Raw genomic sequence first — 23,933 nt, forward strand, 5'->3', positions numbered from 1 at the left:
CATCTCAAGGCACTTTACAGTTCAACCAGATCATACAGTCAAATTGATACAAAGTTTTCTATCTAAGGAAAACCAGTTGATTGCATTGACTCATTGACTCAAATACAATCCCCCACACTAAGCATGCTTGTAGCGACAGTGGAGAGGAAAAACTCCCTTTTAACAGGAAGAAACCTCCAGCAGAACCAGCGCTCAGTGTGAGCGGCCATCTGCCGAGGCCGACTGGGGTTCAAGGAGACAGAAGCAGAGATACAAAAAGCAGCTGTAAAAGGCGGCCCCGTCCAGGAAACACACAGCCAGGCAGACGAGCTCCAAGGCAGCTCCCATGCCAGAGGATGAAGAGAGCACATCCACTCAGTCACGGTCAGAGAAACAGGACCACACTGGAAAACAGGCCGATCTCCAACATCTATAAACAAGGGTGTTGATAGAAGCAGCACAGCTGATGTTTCTTTCCAGGATGACGTCACAGCCAAACAGGAACAGACGAGGCAAAGCTACTCTGAGGAAAAGCAGAGAGAGCAGAAGGTTAGAGATTGAACTAACAGATTCTGCAGAATAGGAGAACAGAGAGAGAATGAAGCAGAATGATGAAATGGGGGTCCCTATGTCCTCCAAAAGTCTAAGCCTATAGCAGCATAACTATAGGGATAGCTCAGGATAACCTGAGCCACCCTAACTATAAGCTTTATCAAAAATGAAAGTTTTAAGCCTAGCCTTAAAAGTAGACAGGGTGTCTGCCTCACGGACTAAAACTGGTAGTTGGTTCCACAGGAGAGGAGCCTGATAACTAAAAGATCTGCCTCCCATTCTACTTTTAGAAATTCTAGGAACCACTAGTAAACCTGCAGATTGAGAGCGAAGTGCTCTGTTAGGAACATAAGGAACAATCAGATCTCTGATATAAGATGGAGCTTGGCCATTTAAGGCTTTATATGTGAGAAGGATGATTTTAAATTCTATTCTTGATTTAACAGGAAGCCAATGAAGAGAAGCCAGGATAGGCGAGATATGATCTCTCTTTTTAATTTTCATTAGAACTCTGGCTGCAGCATTTTGGATCAGCTGAAGGCTTTTAACTACAGTTTGTGGACTTCCTGATAGTAAAGAATTACAATAGTCCAGCCTTGAAGTAACAAATGCATGGACTAGTTTCTCAGCATCACCCCTGGACAGGATATTTCTAATTTTTGCAGTATTCCTCAGATGAAAGAAGGAAATTCTAGAAACCTCTTTGATATGGGATTTAAATGACAGGTCCTGATCAAAAATAACACCAAGATTTTTTACTTTATTATCTGAAATCAGTTTAATCCCATCCAAATGAAGTGACTGGCTAATCAGTTTCTTTTTCAGAGACTCTGGTCCAAAAACTATAACTTCTGTTTTGTCTGCATTCAGAAGCAGAAATTTAAGAGTCATCCAGGTTTTTATGTCTTCAAGACATGCCTGTAATCTATGTAATGGGTTAGCTTCATCTGGATTTATAGACAGATATAGCTGGGTATCATCAGCATAACAGTGGAAATTAATCCCATGCTGTCTAATAATTCTACCAATTGGGAGCATGTATAAAGTAAAGAGAATTGGTCCTAGCACTGATCCCTGTGGTACTCCACAGGTAACCTTTGAGCGTGTTGAAGATCTATCATTAACATGAACAAACTGAATTCGATCAGATAGATAAGATTTAAACCAGTCTAGTGCTGTTCCTTTAATTCCAACAAAATATTCAAGTCTTTCTAAAAGAATATTATGGTCAACTGTATCAAATGCAGCACTAAGATCCAACAGGACAAGCACAGATACAAGTCCATTATCTGAGGCCATGAGAATATCATTAGTGACTTTCACCAGAGCTGTTTCAGTGCTATGATGAGCTCTAAAGCCAGACTGAAACTCTTCAAAAAGTTCATTATGGTGGAAGTGATCGCAAACTTGTTTGGCAACTACTTTCTCAAGAATTTTGGATAAGAAAGGAAGATTGGATATAGGTCTATAATTGACCAAGTCATCTGGGTCAAGAGACGGTTTCTTAAGCAGAGGTTTAATTACAGCAACCTTAAAAGCTTTAGGTACATATCCCTGTAACAGAGATAGATTAATCACATCTAAAATGGAGGAGGAGATCAAAGGGAATACCTCCTTAAATAACCTGGTTGGAACTGGATCTAACATACAAGTTGAAGGCTTAGATGAAGACAATAATTTTGCTAATTCAGAGAGTTCAACTGGATCAAAGCAGTCTAAACCCGGTTCAGATTCCATGACTACCTCAGGTACAATCGCGGATAGAGGAGTGCTTATGATCTTATTTTTAATAAGATCAATCTTATTTATAAAGAATCCCATAAAATCATTGCTGCTAAGAGCAGGTGGAATGGACGGTTCAACAGAGCTATGGCTCTGGGTGAGTTTGGCAACTGTATTAAAAAGAAATCTAGGATTATTCTTATTCTCCTCTATTAATGAGGAGAAGTATGCTGCTCTTGCTTTACAAAGGGTCCTCTTATACAGCAGTAAACCATTTTTCCAGACTAGGAAGGACTCTCGCAGGTATCATGTATATAGTTCTTTGTCTATAGTTCAAGGTTTTGGTTGTTAGTCTCTGGTTCTTTGTCTATGTTTCATGGTATCTGGTTCTTTGTCTATAGTTCTGGGTTTCTGGTTGTTGGTCTCTGGTTCTTTGTCTATGTTTCATGGTATCTGGTTCTTTGTCTATAGTTCTGGGTTTCTGGTTGTTGGTCTCTGGTTCTTTGTCTATGCATCGTGGTATCTGGGTTCTTTGTCTATAGTTCTGGGATTCTGGTTGTTGGTCTCTGGTTCTTTGTCTGTGTATCATGGTATATGGTTCTTTGTCTATAGTTCTGGGTTTCTGGTTGTTGGTCTCTGGTTCTTTGTCTATGTATTGTGGTATCTGGTTCTTTGTCTATAGTTCAAGGTTTTGGTTGTTGGTCTCTGGTTCTTTGTCTATGTATCATGGTATCTGGTTCTTTGTCTATAGTTCTGGGTTTCTGGTTGTTGGTCTCTGGTTCTTTGTCTGTGTATCATGGTATATGGTTCTTTGTCTATAGTTCAAGGTTTTGGTTGTTAGTCTCTGGTTCTTTGTCTATGTATCATGGTATCTGGTTCTTTGTCTATAGTTCTGGGTTTCTGGTTGTTGGTCTCTGGTTCTTTGTCTATGTATTGTGGTATCTGGTTCTTTGTCTATAGTTCAAGGTTTTGGTTGTTAGTCTGTGGTTCTTGAAGATAAAGTTTCTATAACAGTGGACATTGGCTGTGTTGGCAGTGATTTATAATCAACTTTGGTTTGAAATTATTATATTTATCCAATGTCTGTGATGCATGATAGGGGTGGAGCGGTTCACAAAATCCACGGTGCGGTTCGGTTCACAGTTTCGTGGTCACGGTTTTTGGTTCGGTATATGTTGATTGTTTGGAAAATCTCTAAGCTGACATGTTGGTCGTGTTGCTGTTAGCATAAACAAAACGTGTTGCACAATGCTTGCACACTGTTGCACTTTTATCCACAACTTTCTTTCCGCCGTCATCGTAGGTCACTCTAAATGCAAAGTGGTCCCATACAGCAGACCTATAAAGTGCTGCTGGCGCGTCTTCCAACTCCTGTTCTTTCCCACTCGCCATACCCACACAATTCTCCACAACAACTGATTTTTTTCTGCTACACCCGGCTACGCTGCTTCGCTTCTTCTTCTTGTTTACTACTGGTGATTGGCTTTGGTCACAGTACCGCCACCTTCTGCTCTGGAGTGTAAACGCTTCGCCTATGAGAAAAAGGAGCAGCGCATGAACCGAGCGCAACACACGCGAACCGAACCGAGACAGTCGAACCGAACGGTTGGGACGGTTTTCATAAACCGTTCCATCCCTAATGCATGAAAAATATTATTTCCTTTACTTAATACTCTGATAACAAACAAAAAAAAACCTGGATTGGGATCATTTTTAATTAGCTTTAATTCTTGCTCATCATCTGCCATTAAATTATTTAATGGTCGGAGTTTAATTTTCTCCTCCAGTTTAAGGAGTTATGTTCCTTAATATAGTTAGGTTAAAAACAGGCGATCTACCGCAGAGGATGTTGTTTTTCATAGCTGATTTTATTGTTATTAAGGTTGTGTTACTGAAAACAATTCGATTTTCTACTAGCAAGTTAAATATCTCCAGATCTTTAACTCTACACTAACAATAAAGGTCCAGCTCACAGTTGAAGTCATTAAACTGACTTTAATAATTGCTTTATTGTTTTGGAACTAATGTATTTGATATAATATAATATAATATATATTTTGGAGACTGAATTCAACTCATCACATCATCTATCCAGTCTTTTATAAAAAGTCGGGTATGAGCAGCAAATTGAACATTTTCTTTGTATTTTGGTCTAAATGGCACATTAACCGTCCTTTCTTTGATGTTCAGTGTGTGGTTGTGTATCTGACAGGGCTTTTCCACTTGGGCTGTGCGTGTGTGTGTCTGAGTGTTTTACCATCTGTTCTTTAGGTTTTAGCTCTCCATCAGTGTTTTGTTGGCTCTGCCTCGTCTTTGGAAAATCCAGCTTCTTGGCTGTTTGTGTTAGCTGTCAGTCCTGCAGCGAAGGAGCCTGTTGGGTAATTTTATTCATTGATTTTTTTTTTGTGTGTCCAGAGTTATATTCCTGTGATCCATAAACACCTTCACGATTTGTGACACCACTTCAGAAAACTTTTTATAAACAAATGATGAAGCTCTCGGGCTTTTTTGAGAAACATATTATAATCTCGTGTGCATCAGTTTGACCTTGAGGCTCATATTTCTCTATACTTTCAATAAAATATGTCAATATCATGTAAGTGATATATGTTTTATAAACTCACTTCTTATTATTGATACAGTCGTATGAAAAAATGTTTTTAAAGGTTTACTGTAGCCCTGTTTCCAGACATTCAAACCCAGGACTAACCGGCAGACATATAACCACATATCATCTGACTTTTTTAATAATTTGAAGTGTTTTTCATATTACCATGCTCCATCTACTGGTTGAGGCATCATTTTGGCTTTATCCTTCTTTTTCCTCATTCCAAGCCAACCTTTCAGGCTCTGTCCTGTCCATTGATTGTCATTGTCTTTTTTGGCACACTAGCATTTTTCGGTTATTATGCTAATTGTCATGGTACAGATAACCTGAATAGAGGGAAAATGCAGTTTTATTAGATGTAATGCCAGTTACTATCATTAAAGGTTGTTTAACAAACCTGACATTAAATAAATAAATGCATGGTATCTTTTTAGAGTGCTTTGCACTACATTTATTCACATATCCACCCACTGATGGTGGAAAGCTACACTGTAGCTACAGCTGATCTGGGGCAGACTGACAGACGCCATATTTTGCAGACCTGTTTTAATTTAACAATTATCAGTCTCTCTAAAGTAAATACACAGAATCTTAATTTAATTTCTTTCTTTAACTGTAGGCCACTCTAAAGCTTTTCATAGTTTTCACTGTTGATCTGCTTTGGGGATTTCTACTGTGGCTGTCATGATCTGGCCTGATTGCTCACCTTATGTTCATTTCACTTACCTGCCTAACTTTGCCTGGTTTTCTAATTATCTCTCAATTCATCCACCTGCGTCTGTGCTATATATGCGGTTCAGCCTGAGCGACCGGGGCCAGATCATTTGTGAATTGTGTTCTGTCTGGTCATTTTTAGTTCAGTTTCAAGGTTCATGTCCTGGTTCATGAGTGCCAGTGGGTTGATAGGTTTTGTGTTTGTCTTGTCTGTTCTGGCCCTTCTCATTGGAGCCCTCGGGGTTTTGGCTCGGAACGTGGGGAGGGTTTCTTTTATTCCTGTAAGCCTGGAGACCAAGTTAAAGTTTTGCAGAAATCCTGGTGCCACGTCTTGTCTCTGCCACTCAGCCTGCCTGTCTGCATCTGTGCGTGTCCGTCTGGGCACGCTTCTGGACTCTCTGGAACTCTGAACTGGCCTGGGTGCTCTGTGGATTCCTGGAACCCTGTTTATGTCTGTTCATGTGTGGGTCAGGACTCCTAATTGAGCTGAGGACTCCTGGATCTCAGAACGGTTCGGTACTGAATTGGATCGGTCTCCTGTCAGCTCTCTGTGGTGGCTGCATTGATCGGGGACTGCCCTGGATCCCGTTCATTAGTCCATCGGATGGATCCTGCCTTCCACGCAGAGAATGGACTGAACTTTTAAACCAGAGTCAATGATGGGTTGCGCCCCGTCCCTGCAGTAGCTGTAGTCGCAGATCCACCGCCCTGTGCTTCAGTTTGTTTTTGTTTTAATAAATGTTTTAAACGTTCGCACTGACTGTCTCACCTTGAATCCTGGGTCCATCTGTTCCGTTCCATGACAGTTGCATCACCCCAGTGTGCTTAATGTTGAGGTAATTACCTGATGGCTTGGCTTTGTTCCTCAGGGTATAATGGTAGAAAAGGTATATCATGGTTCTATTAAGTATAACAGGTATTGAAGGTATTGAGGAGCCAAGCAGCCTTAGACCGTCACACTGCCAGCTATACGTTTGATTGTAGGACTGATGTGTTATGATCTTACATTTTTGACCTTTTGTTTCTGTTTAGGTTTTTATTTTTTGGGGTTCTCAAGTTTGCTTTGTTTTGTTCTGTGTTGTTCTCTAGATTTAGGTCATTTTTATGTTCTAGTTTTGCTCTTCGTGGTTTTCTCTTTTCATTAACATTTCTTGATATTACTTATTCCTTGGTCTAGTTTTAGTTATAGTTGTTCTTTCTCTTATCTTTAGGTGAGGTTTTCCATGGCTTCAGTTATCTCCCATTCCTTCTCTTGTCCTCTTTTTTTCCCCCTTTGGTCATTCCTTACTTTGTAGACATTAGTTTTATTCCCCTTTAACCTTCCCGCTTATGTCTGTTCATGTGTGGGTCGGAACTCCTAATTGAGTTGAGGACTCCTGGATCTCAGAACGGTCCGGTTCTGAATTGGATCGGTCTCCTGTCAGCTCTTTGTGGTGGCTGCATTGATAGGGGACACCCTGGAGGGTTCTGCGCTAAATCCCGTTCATTAGTCCATCGGATGGATCCTGCCTTCCATGGACTGGAGAATGGACTGAACTTTTAAACCAGAGTCAATGATGGGTTGATTCTTTTCTAGTTACTTTTAGATCCTGTTGTTTCTCCGTGGTTATTCTTTGTTGCCCCTCTAATGTCCTTTCCTTTCAGTTAGCTCCTTCTAGCTACTCTGTCCACACCTGCTCCCTATCAGCTAATTAGTTCTCCCATTGTTCCTGTCTCGCATATAAACACCTTCTATTCAGTTCCTCATTGCTGGATCCTCATCAATCTTCAGCTTTATTCTTCTCTAGTGTCTACTAGTTTTTTGCTTCTTGAGTTTTCTTGTCAATCGGTTCTGGACTATGGATTCTGTAATTTTATTTCTTCATTCAATTTAGCAAGTATTCATCTCTGCCTATTCTACTCTGCACCACAACATCCACCAACCCTGACATGATGATGCTTTTCTGAATTTTCCTTTTACACTATGACAGATAGAGGAGTTGCAAGTTAAAATGTTCTGCTCATGCCTTGTCAGTCTAGAGAATCTCATCCAAACATCTTGGGGATCATTATGATGGTTTTTGTTAAATGTAAAACGAGATATTTTGGTCAGTTGTTGGGTTCAACCTGAAGTCTGTTGGTCTTTATGAACATTCTTAGTTCATTTCTTTTAACTTTCTGTTAAAGTTTTTGATGATCTCTTGGAGCGCTTCCGTCTCCCTGAAGTCAGTGTAATCTGACTGTAGGTTTTAACAGTTCACATACAGTAACAGTAGGTGTTATTTGTTAGAATCTTTTAGCCTATTTCTTGTTTTCCAACAGGTTATATTTCAGGGGTTCATTGATTTTGAATGTTTAAGGTAAAAGGTAAGCGAAGTCATATATTTTTCTCTCCAGGGACAGTTCCCTGTCATTGGTTTACTTATTAACTGAATAGTTTAAAGTATTAAATGTGTATTTTTCTTTTTTTTTTTTTAGATATCTCTGGCTGTATTCACATACCATTTCCATCATAAACTTACCAAGACAAGCTGCCTTTTGAGCTCCCTTTGTCCGTTCATAAATCACAAGACGATACGCTGATATCCTGCACAGCTGTACCAAAAGTAAAGACGGCAGGGTGGGATAACAGGAAGGTCGCTCTGCAATGCTTTAGCAATCAGCATAACATCAATGTTCAAAGAGCAACTTAGTGCAGTGATCCTGATGTGAGCTGAGTAAATACTTCAGATTAGAAATATATATTCTACCCTTCAATCATCTCATATTACTTGATTTAGCTTCTTCAGTCGGTTGCCTTAAAATGCATGATTTAAATAGTTGAACTCTTAATTCTCAGCACTGAAATGAAATCAGAGATTTGACTACTTAAAAACATTATTTAAGTAGTCTAAGTAGTTTAATGATTGTTCCAAAACTGTTCTTTTTTTGTTGCCTGGTTGTGATGTAGGAACTGCATTATACCGTTGAAAGAGTCAAAGTTCACCTATTGGGTCATCCTGTTAAAACTAGGGAAACATGATTTGCATTGGGATGATGGATTGATGGATAATGGCTCAATGATGGATCAATGATGGATGGATGGATGATGGATCAATGATGGATCAATGATAGATGGATGGATGATGGATCAATGAATGGATGGATGGATGGATGATGGGTGTTGGTGGTTGACTGTGCCAGGCACCCCCTTTGGTACTCCCAGTTTTAACTACACCTGAGGGCAACATGCAACAACACAACATTTGAGTGGGCGCAGGGAGGATCGGGGTCTTCTCAAACCCCTGTTCCCCGGCTGCCGCCTGGAGTCTGGGGCCTTGAGGGAGATTGGGTCGCCTGGTCCGAGGTCTTGGCGGGGGGCTGCTGCAGGGTCTGAGTGGCCTGCAGGTGCCAGGGCTGTCATTTCTGCTCTCCCCAAAGGGGGGGTGGAGGGAGGGGTGACTGGGGTATTGAGGGGTAGGAAGTGGCCAGGTGAATTATTTCGGGGTTGGTGTAGGCTCTGGTTGGGTGGTCTGTGTGGGACATGTTGGCCCCGTCCCCGGCAGTCCCCCCCCAATTTGGAGTTCAGGTTTACCTATTGTGTTAATCGTAATCCCTGCATGAATCATGATAAAGCTAGTCGGGCTCTTTTTGACATCAAGACAATTATTGTTATTGCCACAACGCCAGACAGGACACTGTTAAAAAAAAAAATTAAGTAAAAATCATTTGTGATAGATGGCTGATGAATGGATGATTGATGGATGGATGGATTATGGATTGAACCTCCTCCTGGGAAATTAGATCAGCATCTTGTTTTTCTCTGTTCAGATTATAAACCACTTTATAAGAGACAACCTGCATTAAAAAGAACAGTAAGGAGATGGACACAGGAAGCTGAAGAAGCCCTGCAAGGTTGTTCTGAGGCTACAGACTGGGATGCTCTGTGTCAGCCACATGGAGAGGACATCAAAGCAATGACTGAGTGAGACTGACTACATCAGCGCCTGTGTAGAAAACACCATCCCTACCAGAACAGCTTCCCAGATAATAAAGCATAGATCACTGGTGATCTGAAGCAGTAAAACAGTATTAAATGATTTATTTAATCGATGGAGAAAAAAGTATATAGCACCTGTTTAAAGTTGCACAAACCTCTGCAGATCAGGCCTCTAGTGTCAATCATTAGATTAATTAAAGATGAATTTAGTAAAATCTGCCCAAGAGGCTGACATTGAAGTGTATTTTAGCTGCAATCCAAATGCTTTGCTTGGTTTTAGAAGCTCTGCTATCTCAGCCGGCCTTTCATTCAAGAGGCTTTCTAAATTGCCGGCTCAGTAAAAATCCAGGGAGCAACAGGAAAGATTAAAATAGGGATTGTTGTGATGTCATGCTATGACGTAACTGCTGCCTTTTGGAGATTCAGAACAGGAAGCAGAATCTGCCAGGTGACAGTTTGGTTTAAATGTTCTCAATTGTTTCGTTTCCAAACCCGGAGGGGCAGCTTTTTTCCCATGCTAAAGGACAGCTGCTCTGTGTGTAAATTGGTGGACTCTCATAAATAAGCACATTCTTCTAAAGGGAAACATTACAAGTGGGAAATTGAGTGTTTGCTTCAGTGTCTGTCTGAAAGGCCTCTAATACAAAGGCGAGTGTGTATGCTAGTGTTTGATATGGCCTTGGTTGCAGAAAACGTATTGTTTCTGATTGTGTGAATGTTAAATTGATCATTATCATAAATAGTACAATAGCTTACTAATAACTGCAATGAAGGTCAGGAAATGAGATAACATTCATACAGACTATTTATGAATTTGTCAAACTGCAGATGCTTAAGGTTTTATTTCAGTTCCAAAATAAATTCACTACTTTTTTTTAGTACAACATGATTTCTGACCACCAGCAGAATCTAGTTGTAAAACCAGAGAAAAACAACATGTTTGATTAATATTAATAATCATTCTTGGTTTGCACAGAAATCTCAATTAATGTTCTCCAAGAGCATAAAAAATATGATTAAAAACTTGAAATGAAATGGATGCATGAATCTTCATGCTGTACTGAAACATTTTGATCAGTTCTATTAAATTATTTTGCTCACTCAGTTCATCCAACTAAATTTCTGGTTCATATGCAGTTAGAATGAGTAAAAAAAAGCGTTGCTTCTCTGTAAATAATGAGCTATAGCTGTATTTCCTTTTCATTTACATTAAAAATAAAAACATTCAGTGTTGTACTCAGAAAAGTTTAACTTCCATTGATGTTATTTTAAAATAGATCGAAAGGATCAGGAAGATGTTTCTGGTTCTTGGTAATGCAGACGGGGGGCGAAGCAAATGGCCGCCAGTGTCCTGACTCCTGGCTACCGTCAACCAGGTCAGGTTTGGTCGCTCCATCCCCCGCTGGCTCCCTGCCCCCGTCCGCCGGGGTTCCCGGACAAGGCCCGGAGCTGACGGCTCAGTTCTGCTGCACTGTAGTCGACCAAAATCCCGAATGATTTTGAAATTCCCCCCAACATTTTTTTTAGGTACGGAAAGTAGGACATGTCGGGAAAAAGAGGCCGTCTGGTCACCCTACCATATCAACAATTAGATGTTTCAGTGAGTGAGTGCTTGTTGCTATGATGCGTCTTTGCACAGCAGCTTTGCTCATGTTAAACCAACCAATCAGCACACATCAGACCATAAAAGGAAGAAAACCTGTCGTTTCATTGTAGGGCTTTTAACCAGGCTGCATTAGGGCTCATAGAACAGAAAATATGCCATTTTTAGCCCAACCAATGTTACACACCCTATTCAGAGACCTTAAGGACCAGATACCCTATAGAATCATTCTATCACACCTTTTTAAGAACCTGTATTATATAAATCTAGTATCTATTCCATATCAAACTATCTTGTAATTTCTGAGTGAATAACACAGTGCCGCTCTCAGTAGGATACAGTGTTTCATTCACATGATAATGGGCTCAGTTTCAGCTTGATCACCTTCTGATTCCTCCACCAGGCAGGTTAGTGGATCAGTGGAAATCACTCCTTAGCTCTGTTTGACCCATACAGTAGGTTCAGGACTCTCAGTTCAGGCATGATCAAACAAATCAGGTGAAATCCTCGTTATTTTCTGTACAGTAACACTTATTGAATTGCTTTTCTTGGTGCGCACTAGGTTAGCCGAGGGAAGCTTGATTTCCTGTCTGTTTAACTTTGGCCATTAGTTTAGCAGATACTGAGTGAGTTTACAGACGCAGAGGTCCGTACTCCAACGCCACACGCTAACTGAGATTGAACAGAGTATAGAATGAGGAAATAAAATGATTCGAATCCAGGTGGCTCAGATAACAGCCTGTTTGACTCAGTCATTGAACGCACCACAACAATAGAAGCTCAGATGGAACACAGGTATAGTTGATGATTCCTTTACAAGTGGAGGAAACATGGAATAGGAGCCTTCTTACCAACATTACTCTGGGGTACGTAGGCTGGATGTGTTTGTGTGTGGAGTTTCTCTGATGACCTGGAAATCTTCCATAATGATTTCTGTATTTTATGTTAGATATTTTCATCCCATCTATTAAATTTAGTGCACTTGTTGATCTTTTCTCTTCTTCATAAGAGAACAGCAAGCATGGCAGGCAATATGGCCTTTTTTGACCTGCTGTATATCAGTCAGTCCTCTAGGAGCTAGAATAGGTTAGATACTTTAAAAATTCTCTGCCCTGTGAATCTGCTGGCAGTTCATTTGCCATCTATTAAGAAAGGCTTCCTTTTTGCCTTTTCAAACATTGACTCTATCAGAATCAGTCATTATTGTTGGCCATAATGCAGGATCATTGAAATTAACGGCATGATCCATCTCTGAGCAACTTTGCTCAGACTCTGGCAGTAAGACCCTCCACCTGCACTATCTGTTATCGGTAGAGATTTAAAAGGAAATGTGTTTCCCCCTTATACTAGCTAGCAGATTCTATACTTTAAAATCACATTGATAAACGCATTGCTTCTTAACTGGCTCTGAATGGGCATCATTCTTCTGATATTCCATTCCTGGACCCGTTCCTGACTCATCCTCTTTTTATTTTTAATATTTCCTCCTAAAATCACTCTTGCTTTTGGTGTCATCTTCCCATTTTCCCACTTTTCTAATCTGTATGTCGGACTACTGAGATCCTGACATTCTTAGTTTGCAGCAATTGACTTAAGTTACTCTAATATTAAATATTTTTATCACAAATATTTTCTGAAATATTACTTCTGCCTGTATTTTTAATTGTCAGACTGTCTAGTTTAGACCCCCCCTCTGTTCCCGGCCTGGGACAATTGACCCGTGTGTCCCGCCCTGTTGGCGGGCATGCAGCAGTCTGTCAAACATTTAGCAAAGAAACCCACAACTTGATGAGTCCCAAGACATGGGGGGGAATATTCTGTGGTCTGACAGGACAATAGTGGAGTGTTTGGAAAGGTCTGCTTCTGCTTTTACTTCATTAAACAGCATTACAGTGAAGGGGACACTATTCCCACTAATGGTGGCAGTGTGTGGAGCTGGAAGCAATCATTCTGCTCTGGATCTGAGGACACCAGCAGAGAATGTCAAGCCATCAGTTTGGGATTCTTGGCGTTGGATTATCTGCAGGACCATGATGCACAGTGAAGCTCCGCCTTTGAAAGGCTCAGAAAGTGGGGCGGCCTAGTCAAAAATGTGATTTCAACCGGATGAAAATACTGGGGCATTATGCTGGTGAAGATTCTCAGTCATCAGGAAGGTTGTTTTCTCTTTGAACAGAGGAGGTGGATGCAGATTTCAACTTTCAAAACTCTACAATGCAGCAATAGAGCTGATTCCTTCCTGCTATCATTACATCCGTAACCCTTTTACAGGGGAACAGAAGACCTCGCCTATTCAGCTACTGTATAAAACCTCGAACTCAACGGTATTTCTCACATTTTGGATTGAAAAAGCTTCCTGGATGGGAAGAGAAACGTTTTCAGTCTTGAAAACAAAGTCCAGTGGATTGCTTTTTAACATTTTTGGAATACTGGAGCATTATCTGAAACTATTGTAAAATTGTTTTTTTTTCTAAAAAGAACTATTGTTTAAAAACTGATTAACTTTGTCTGACATCCTAAAACATGGTTATATTAAAACATTTCATTTAGAATAAATCAGGCTGTGAATATAAGGATAGAAAACATGCAGATGTGAGGGCATGAATAGTTCTCCACAGAATTGTAAAAACTCGCTTTGTGAAAAATGTTGCTGTCATAATCAGTTATTGCCGGGGTGGGAAATTCCAGTTCCTGGGGGCTGATATCCTGAAACTTTTAGATCCATCCTTGGTCCAACACACCTGAATCAAATGGCTGAATTACCTCCTCTGTACGCAGTCGCTTCCTCCACAGTCCTCTGTATCATCTAATTATTTGATCCAGGTGTGTTGAACCAAAGGCTTATCTAAAAGTTGCAGGATCCCGGCCCTCAGCAACCGGAATTGCCCACCCCTGATTTATTGGAATTGTTTGACTGTATGCTGGAGTCTCTCTAAGTGAAGGTGTTTCTTGTTAATCACAGGAGCCTTTACCAAAGCCAGACATGGAGCAGAAGCTGCGTTCAGCCTCCACTGTAGATGAATTGATGAGTCTGATCTATCCCTCTTACTGGGCTGCCCTGAAGTGCAGATCCAAACTTTCTGCTGCTGCCTCCCCAGCTTCCAAATTCACTCAGCGCTCACAGACTCAGCGGCTGCGGCCACCAGCAGACGCAGAGGAGCCGATATACGCAGCTGCCTACCTCAACTTGGACGTCCTTAAAAGTAGGTTTCCTTTATTTCCCTTACTTATATTTTTGAAGCATAAATCCTTTATTTCCAGGTGAATTTTACCATAATGAACATCTATGTCATGCAGTGCTATGCTTATATGACCTGTAATGGTGCGTTACCTCTGGGCGCGTTCTGGGTGTCAGCGTCTGATTTACATGCAAAGCACTGCGTCAGAGCGTCTGAGCATCCAAGTGTCCAACGCCTTAAAAACATGTTAAAACAATTTTTCCAACTTATAAAGTAAATAAAGCCAAGCTGCTCTCTAGCTTAAAGCTACAGAACGGAGCAGAACAGAGCTTCAATGCAACTTGAATACGGTTTGATCCAGCGTCCAAATTTCTGCATTTAAGCACTTTTGATGCACATAATGGCTTTGGAGTGAACGCAGCATAAGTTCTGGTCTGACAACATGAACATGGGTGTTAATGGCTCCTAAAGGAAGCCGTCCTGATGTGAGAGCTCTAGGCCTAGATTAGTGTGTCTTCTCCTTTAAAGTAAACTGGGGTCTATTTAGTAAATAAAGCAAGAGTTTCTGAAGGACAACATATCAGTTCTTCTTGTTCCTTGTCAAGCAGAAATAGTTCAGATAAAGATAAGATCAAACAATCTACATGCAGGACTTTCTCCTTTAAAAACAATGGAAACCTGCAACATCGTACGCTGATTTACAGCTTCCTTCCTACAGACATCAGGCTGCTTTTCTCCCGCATATTTTCTGTTCTGTTTCAAGTTTGGCAAAAAAAGTGAAGATTTCACAAAACAAAATGTTTCTGGATTTTTAACATTGAGAGTTTTGGGTCCGCCATTATTTTGACATTCTTTGCAAAACTTTACAGGAACTGGAGGCTTTGTTCCAGGAAGATTAGGCAGATTTATGGGTAAAGAAAATAACTCCTAGAATTGCCACATAACACTGTTAGATGTCAGTGACAGTAAAAAGGCATCGTTACCCTTTGATCAGGGTCATTCAGGTCAGTGTTTTCTATTATTCTTACAATCTAAATCCAAATGGCTCCAGTCATGAGTTCCTGTAACACGCTCCAATTGTTCATAACAGAAAGATTGCAAAATAAATCAGATTGTTTCAGAATATTTGAACTTCTGGACAAATCTGTGCAGCCAGAGGTAGGAACCTTTAGTTGACCTAACAAGTTGATAACCAGTTATCTGGTAGAACTGGAGTGCAGCAGTTTAGTTGATTAATCCCTAATGTTCTGTCAACAGTCATTAGTCTCTGGTGATAAATCTCACAGTGATGACTGGAATCTGAAAAGGGGACACATAAAGACATGTTGCAAACAGCCGCCTTTTTTGTGTGCAGGTATAGAGTTGGAGTGGAGGAAAACTCAATGCATGCCCAGAGAAGTGTGTGTTGATGTGGGCAGGGAGTTCGGGGCTCCCACCAACGTCTTCTATAAGCCACCGTGTGTGTCTGTATATAGGTGTGGAGGATGCTGCCCCTCCGAGGACAAGCAATGCCGAAATATCTCCACCGGTTACCTCAGCAAAACCGTAAGTAAACCACATTCACACTAAAGATTTACACTGATGCTGTTTTCTGTGGTAAATTCAAATGAAAGAGGAACTGCAAGATGACATTTACATCAATGCATTAACATGCATTGAATCTGATCTAAGAGCTTTATGGACTCTGGGTTCCCCTGCTTCCAGCAGATCTGTTCCATGTTGCCCTCCTGTTTCCGAAGCATCACTTTGAAAGCTGGACACCAACATTTGAAAATCTTGGCTTCTCTCTAGCTGAGTTGGTTGGTTGATCAAAACAAACATTGGATTCACTGAGGCTACGTTCACACTGCAGGCATTGATGCTCAAATCCCATTCTTCTGTGTGGTCGTTCACACACCCAAATATATGCGACTTGTATCTGATACAACGCAAATGTCTCGCATGCGCAGTAGAGGACGCAATGACGTCACGAGCAGAATGCGTGCTCTGTGTTTACGGAAGTAAACATGGACGGTAGCTCTGGAGCGCATCTAGCCATCTTTCATTTCTTTCCCAACCTCAGCCAGTGCATCAACAATCTTTCCAAGATGGTTGAAAATAAAGACTGCTCTCTGCATTATCGTCCACCATGGCTGTTGGTTTTCTTGCCTCTTCTGCGTAGCAAGACCTTTGAGTATTAATGGCGTTCAGGTTGGATGAATGCTACCTGGCCGTTCAGCCACAGGTTTCATTTGAAAAGATCAGATTCGTATCGGATTCAGGACCGCAGAGCCAAGTGGCCTGGGTTGCATTGGAAAGAATCAGATCTGTGTTGTTTAGACAGTCATGAAAAGATCAGATCCAGGTCGCATATCAGCAAAAAAATCAGATTTGGGTGACTTCAGGCTGCAGTTTGAACGTAGCCCTAGATTTTGAATTTGACACTTTGGAAACAAACTGATACAATAGTTCAAGCTACCAGCGGAGGAATTGAAATGATTGGTTTCTGATACCAAGCTCAATCATCTGAAATTAGTTTCATGAACATGAGTTAAACTTCCAGGGTTGGTGTCACATATTGAAAGTACAGCATTAGTTAATTCCTCCATAGAGACTAAGTCAAATTCAAGCCACTAATTTTACCCAGAATTCAAACCCATGGGTGAGCTCCACCTTAAATCATATCCAGTGACAACAAAGGTGGACTTCAGAGTAGTGGTGTTAGTTGCAGATGTTTTTTCCTTCAACTGGGGGGTTGCTGGTTCAAATCCCAGCTCAGTCTATCTCAGGCAATGTGCCCCCTGCTGGCTGCTGATGGTGATCAGAAGACCTGCTGGCAGTCTGCCTTCTGTCAGCGTTGCCCAGGCAGCTGTGGTTGTGATGCAGCTCCCTACCACGAGTGAATGAATGATCAATACCAGTATAGGGAGTGTTAGGGAGCAGGCTTAGACTGGTAATCTATGATAGCGGGCATATGCACGGTGGGCCGGTCCTAATTTCAACATGCGAGGTCCAGCCCTCCTTAAATCATACCGGCCACAACACCTTCTCTCCGGCCGAAGCTCCTACGTATGACATTAAATAACTCAAGGAGCTCTAGAAGTAATCCAATATTAACTACCTAAATGATGCATGCAGTATATATAGCACATCCCTGTGACGGTTGGCATATGGTGTCATTTTCTATTTCTTCAAACTGTAAAATCCTTGCAACAAACTAAATTATAATGAAACAAAAATTCTTTCTTTAAACCAAACTATGATGTTCCTCTTTTATTTGGAGAATTTATGTTTGAATATTTTGCAAAAATATGTTGCAGTTCGGGTTGCTCAGTGGAGCGGTGGGTGGCACTGCTGCCTTGCAGCAACAAGGTTGTGAGTTTGATTCCCGGTCCGGGGAATTCTCTTAGTGTGTGTGAATGGTTGTTTGTCCTGTTTGTCTCTGTGTTGCCCTGTGTGGACCCTGCCTCTCACCAGTAGACAGCTGGATATAGGCACCAGCACCCCTCACGATCCCACTTGGGATTAAGCTTATCAGAAGATGGATGGATGATGGGATTATGCATCTAAAGGCTAACGTTTCCCGTCTTACTATTATTATTTGATTGGTTACCAAAGCCAGTCTTGGTGATGGTTGTCATGTTGTCGTTAGCAACAATAATTTATCTCAGTACAGACTACCATCTCAGAAGAATGTTTCCTGAGCCTTGTTGAGTCTTTGCTGCGGAGCGTTATGGCAGAAAGCCTAGGCTGATAGCTCACAGTAACTTAGCATGCTGCCAAACGGGGTTTTCACATTTTAAAGTCTTTACAAAACAAATGATTGGAAGGTTTTTTTGTGTTTTTTTTTTTTTCATTTTTGTTGTGAAAGAATAATTGTTTTTACAACTGATTTCTTAAAACTGATGATTTCTTTTCTTTAACATAAACATTCAGGGATGCTGTTTACATTATACGTCCTTGGACACAGCTGAGAAAGAGAGATCCTGTCTTTTTTTCCAGCATTTGTTGTCATTCCACTGTCACAAGTACAGAGCGACGAAATGTACTCTGCATTTAACCCATCCCTTTGGGGAGCATGGGCTGCCATTGTGCAGCTCCTGGGGGAGCAGAGTGGGGTTAAGGGTCTTTCTGGGGCACATAAGAAACCGTTTGATGTGGATATCTCAGATAAAGTCCTTATGTGTCCTTTGGTGGACAGTAAACGCTGCTGCCTGCTGTCGTCCTGAACATTAATTTCGAAGAACTTGGAATTGATAAAGATCACAACACATGTTTTCCATAAAGACTTCCTGAAGAGGAATATCAGCCCAAGTGACATCTTCCTGTATTTGGATTGGAGCAGGAAAAGAGAGCAGCCTCACATATTATCAATGTTACAGAGAACATCTGGAAATATTGATTCAAACGATGAGAGGAGGCAAGAGCGATAAAACTACAAAAATACAACATGGCAAATCTCCATCCTCATCCGTACTGAAGAGAACGAATCGGTTTAACAACATGTAACAATTATTATTCTATGTCTGAATTGTCTGTGAGAAAAGGAGAAAATCCAGAAGGCAAGAGCTGCTCCAGATGTGTAAATGCTGAGTCCTTTCAGTCCGTCTTCTTGCCCAAGTCAAGAGATTTTAGAAAAACTCAAAATTTTGATAGTAATAAAAAATGTGAAAACATGATAAAATCAAAATCCATTCATTTTATTCACAATGTCGGTTCACTTCTCAGTTTTATAAAACAAAAACAGAACTAATAATAATAATGACACAAATGCAAGCCTGGTTAAAAGCCCTAGAAAGAAACGACAGGTTTTCTTCCTTTTATGGTATGATCATGAATATTTAGATGAGCTGTGCTCTGATTGGTTGGTTTACAACGAGCGAAGCTGCTGAGCAAAGACGCATCATAGCAACAAGCACTCACTCACTGAAACATCAAATTGTTGATATGGTAGGGTGACCAGATGGCCTCTTGTCCTACTTTTCATACCTAAAAAAATTTCCAGGGGGAAATTCAAAGTCAAGTTTCAAGTTGGCGTTTCTTGTTCTTACATTGACATTAATATTTGCCATGAAAATATCCATATTTTTTTAATGCTACAGAGGTAAAAAGGTCTTGTTCTGGATTCCAATGACACTGTTGGCTTGAAATTTTGATTTTCAAAGTATTTCTTGGAGTGCCCTATAAAGGGTTAAACTTGTAAGACTGAACAGAACAGAACATGAACAATGTTTGCTTTCCAGTGTTCATTGATGGAAAATGATCATTAAACGCAGGGTATGTCACTCTGACGCGCTGTGAGACTAAAGTGGACGCTAACTGGGATATAGATCTCTGCTTCTGGTAATGCCACAATCTACTGGGAGAGACTTTTTGGTGGTTCCAGCTTCTTTTGGTTTCTCTTTGTGGAACGTTAAATCTCAACTCTATTAAATCATTAAAAGCTTAACCCATTACCAGAGCTTAAATCCTCCTTCTCACATATAAAGCCTTAAATGGCCAAGCTCCATCTGATATCAGAGATCTGATTGTTCCTTATGTTCCTAACAGAGCACTTCACTCTCAATCTGCAGGTTTACTAGTGGTTCCTAGAATTTCTAAAAGTAGAATGGGAGGCAGATCTTTTAGTTATCAGGCTCCTCTCCTGTGGAACCAACTACCAGTTTTAGTCCGTGAAGCAGACACCCTGTCTACTTTTAAGACTAGGCTTAAAACTTTCCTTTTTGATAAAGCTTCTAGTTAGAGTGGCTCAGGTTATCCTGAGCTATCTCTGTAGTTATGCTGCTATAGGCTTAGACTGCTGGAGGACATAGGGACCCCTTTTCATTGTTCTACTTCATTCCACTTCTGTTCTCAGAGTCTGAAGAATCTCTAACGTTATGTTCTCTCGTCTGTTCCTGTTTGACTGTGACACCACCCTGGAGAGAAATAATAGCTGTGCTGCTGCCATCAACACATTTGTTTATAGATGTTGTTTTCCAGTGTAGTCCTGTTTCTCTGACTGTGACTAACTGGATGTGCTCTCTTCATCCTCTTACATGGGAGCTGGCTCAGTGCTCGTCGGCCTGGCTGTGTGTTTCCTGGACGGGGCCGCCTGTGGAGCTGGTTGACAGTTGCCTTTTGTATCTATGCATCTTTTTCTATGTCTGCTTCAGTCTCCTTGAACCCCAGTCGGCCTCAGCAGATGGCCGCTCACACTGAGCCTGGTTCTGCTGGAGGTTTCTTCCTGTTCAAAGGGTTTTCCTCTCCACTGTCACTAATATTGTTTAGAAAATCATGATTCATGCAGCTATTATTTTTATCTTAGTCAAAAAAATTGATAAAGACCACATACTCGTTAACATCCTGACCAGGCTGCAGTGTTTCTGATTAAAAAGCATAAATTGGTGGAGTTTTAAGTTTTTTAAGGAGCCAGAAAAATAAAGCTCTCAAATTTTACATCGATCCTTTAATAAATGTTCTAAAGTCTCTGACTGGTTTTCCTTAGATAGAAAACTTTGAATCAATCTGACTGGATGATCTGGTGAACTGGAAAGTGCCTTGAGATGACGTGTTGTGAATTGGTGCTATAGAAATAAACTGAATAGAATCAAATGAGTCTCAGATGTTTGGTGCACCTTTTTTGCTGATTGGAGAAAATGATATTCTGCTGCTCCATGACACGTTACTGAAGGTGATAACTTAAGCAGTTTATGCAGTGTTTATTATTACAAACAGAAGCACATGGTATTTGTTCTGCAGCCTCTTTGTACATCATTTTAAGCAGACTTGTTTGATTTGATCTATGTTTTTTTCTTAGCATGCCTCCCTCCGCTTTGGCGCATTAAAGTATCCTGTAGTGGGCAGTGGTAATATTAAAACATTGAAAAAAAAAAATACATTTATTTTAAGCAAACTTTATTGATTCCTTGGATGGAGCAAATTTTATTCATCAAACATTAATTTTAGGTCAATTGTTTAACATCCCTAGTCCAACTACTAATTAAGATAAATAACTAACTTAGAAGCCAATTAGCTGGTAACTAGCAATGCAGACGGAGGCTGTGAACAACCAAACCTTTTACAGAAATAAATCATGTCTTAGAGGCTGAATGTTACTAGTTGCATTTTTGCATCACGCACTGAACAGTTTTAAGAAAAAAATAACTTTCATATAAATATGCTAGTAGTGGTCTAGTATCTAGCAGAGAAAGTTTAAACCCTAAAGTCTGCCTCTTGACAGAGACTCTTAGCCACTAACTGCCTCCCAGGTGCAGGAAGCTGCTCAGATCTCCAACATAGGTTTAATGCAAAGGATACATTTTGTTGTAATTTACCATTAGAGTGACAAAGCAAATTATTCTTATGGAACAATAAGCCATATGTATTCATGCACTGACACCCTTAATCTGTGTAGAGTTCATAGTTCTAAGTGCATCAGGAAAGCCAGTTATTGCTGCAAATAGTGCTTTGATGGTGTCAGGCTCTGCTGCAGTTTATGGGAATCTGTCAAACCTGATTGATCTAAAAATAGGTTCATGCCATAAAGTCTGGTGGCTGTGCTCCGGGTCAATGGTCTGTGGGTTGGTGGTGCAGCTCCATCTGAAATGCTTCCACTGCAAGGAATCTAGATGCGGTCAGCAGCTGTGTGGGAAAAGGGACGGCTGGTTCTCGCCATGGTTTGGTCCAAGCCCAGAAACTGCTCTGTCTTTAATGATTGAATTTAAAGCTTTAGTTAGGGTGAAAGATCTTCTTTCACTTTGCATTGAAAGGAAGTGTTCTTACCTCTCTATGTACAAACACCTTGCCTTTCTGGACTATCAGGGCTGCCTTAGAATGAGGTAAATCCTCTCAGCTGGGTTGCTCATTTCCACATAGATGTTGATCATGGAGTGACCCCAGCAGTATGTAATGGCTCATTGTTTTAGCTCAGCTCTGCTTGTCATTTCCTAAGTAGCAATTGAATGAACTGGCAGTAGCACTTTGAGCGAACGACTCCTTTGTTATATGAACTGTTAAACCGGATCCAATCAGCAGAGGAAGTTGAATTAGCCAGAGCGCTGGACGAATGTTTCTCTGTCTGTATTTATTTCATTTTCTGTCATCTGCCCATACGACACAGTTCACTATGTTCACCAGTGTAATTAAACTTATTTCTGTACTGAGTTAAGAAAGGGGGGAAGTAAGGCAGTATAATGCAAACTTATTTTGGATTAAGGTGGGATGACCTTTGGCACACTTACAAGCTTACTGTATTTCTCACATCTTTGGGAGGACAGGCATTCCCGGAAGGCTTCCTTTTTATCTCTCAACCTTTCAGCGACTAATTCAGACTGTTGAATGTTGCTCAACATGCTAGGCCTTCAGCTCTGCACATCTCTGGTGGATGTGAGATAAACTGGGACATTTAGGCCCCGTCCACACGAAGTCAAACCCTGGCCTAAACGCACAAATTTTTCACCAAACCAGCCTCTCATCCATACGAAGCCGGCGTTTCGGGGGTCTGTAAACGATCTTTTTTTTATTCAGCCTTCAGAGTGGGAAGATTTTGAAACGCCGTTTTCCCTTTTCCATCTTTAAGCTCTAACCGCATCTTTTTTCTTACACGCATGCGTCAGCGTCGCCTCTAAACACGCATGCGCGACACAGTATCACAACAACAATGGCGCCGTACTGTGTTGAATGGTTGCTGCTCATGCTACTCACACTGCTGTCGGGCTTACAACAGAATCTTCTTCTTCTGGAATATCTCCAGGAAGAACAGAGCAATATCGACCACATAGTTCAGCACCTGAATTTGACTTAACCACCAAAATGGACCCGCAGGGTCATTTTCCGGTTTTCCGGTTTGGTTGTTGTATAAATATTAGTGCGCATGCCCAACATTTCGTTGCCTGTTTTCGCCTATTTTTGCTTTGGCACCACAGCGCCACTTACAGGCCTGGCATACATTTTGCAGCGTTGTCATGCATTCGTGTGGTCGATCACATTTATTTTACGTCTCCATCTTTACGACAAACGTTCTGGAGAATATTAATGTTTCGTGTTCGTTTTGACTTCGTGTGGACGGGGCCTTAATAGGACTTTCCTGATGGTGACCTAAAAGCAGCATAAAGGCTTTTTGTTTTTCTTGGCCTGGCTTTATCTTCAGGGTTGGTGCTCTTGCTTGCCCAGCAGGGAAATCCCCACTGGTCCTGTGTACCAGTCAGCTACTGTATTAACAATATACTCTATAACCAGGGGCAGATTCAGGAAATTTGGGGCCTTGGCAAAGAATTGAGGAGACAACACATAGAACAGACCCTTTATACAGATATAGAAATGTTAATAGAATAGACATCCATTATCTGTTCTAGGTTGTGTCCCTCTCTTCTTGTCCCTTTTCTTCTTGTTTTCCTCTATATGTTTTGTACTCAGCTGACTTTTCATGCTGTCTCTAAAGGAATGAAAGATTTTTTCCAAGCACTAAGCTCACTTAGCTGATTGCTCCTTCCTGTGTTTCCAAAAAGGCCAAAGTAAATAACCCAGTCCTTCTTTTCACTGTAGACAAGCCATGATCTGCTTCTCTGTTCTCCATTTTTCATTTGGATGAAATAATAGCTGCAGGAATCATGACAGCAGACAAGATAGAGGAGAGCAGGAGGCGGGGTTACCAATCTA

The 23,933-nt window shown here is 40.9% G+C and overlaps 1 protein-coding gene across 1 annotated transcript in view; it reads left to right on the forward strand.

The window, feature by feature from the left end:
• The window catches only part of vegfc (vascular endothelial growth factor c), a 97,215-nt gene that overhangs the window by 31,022 nt on the left and 42,260 nt on the right, over positions 1–23,933 (forward strand). Inside the window, exons 2-3 of the mRNA XM_038276829.1 lie at positions 14,099–14,339; positions 15,670–15,860. Coding sequence (XP_038132757.1) covers positions 14,099–14,339; positions 15,670–15,860 — 432 coding nt within the window. The remainder of the gene's footprint in view (positions 1–14,098; positions 14,340–15,669; positions 15,861–23,933) is intronic.

Source organism: Cyprinodon tularosa, unplaced genomic scaffold (genome assembly GCF_016077235.1).
Source record: "Cyprinodon tularosa strain WSP-4 unplaced genomic scaffold, ASM1607723v1 ctg128, whole genome shotgun sequence".
NCBI classification, from domain to species: Eukaryota; Metazoa; Chordata; class Actinopteri; order Cyprinodontiformes; family Cyprinodontidae; genus Cyprinodon; species Cyprinodon tularosa.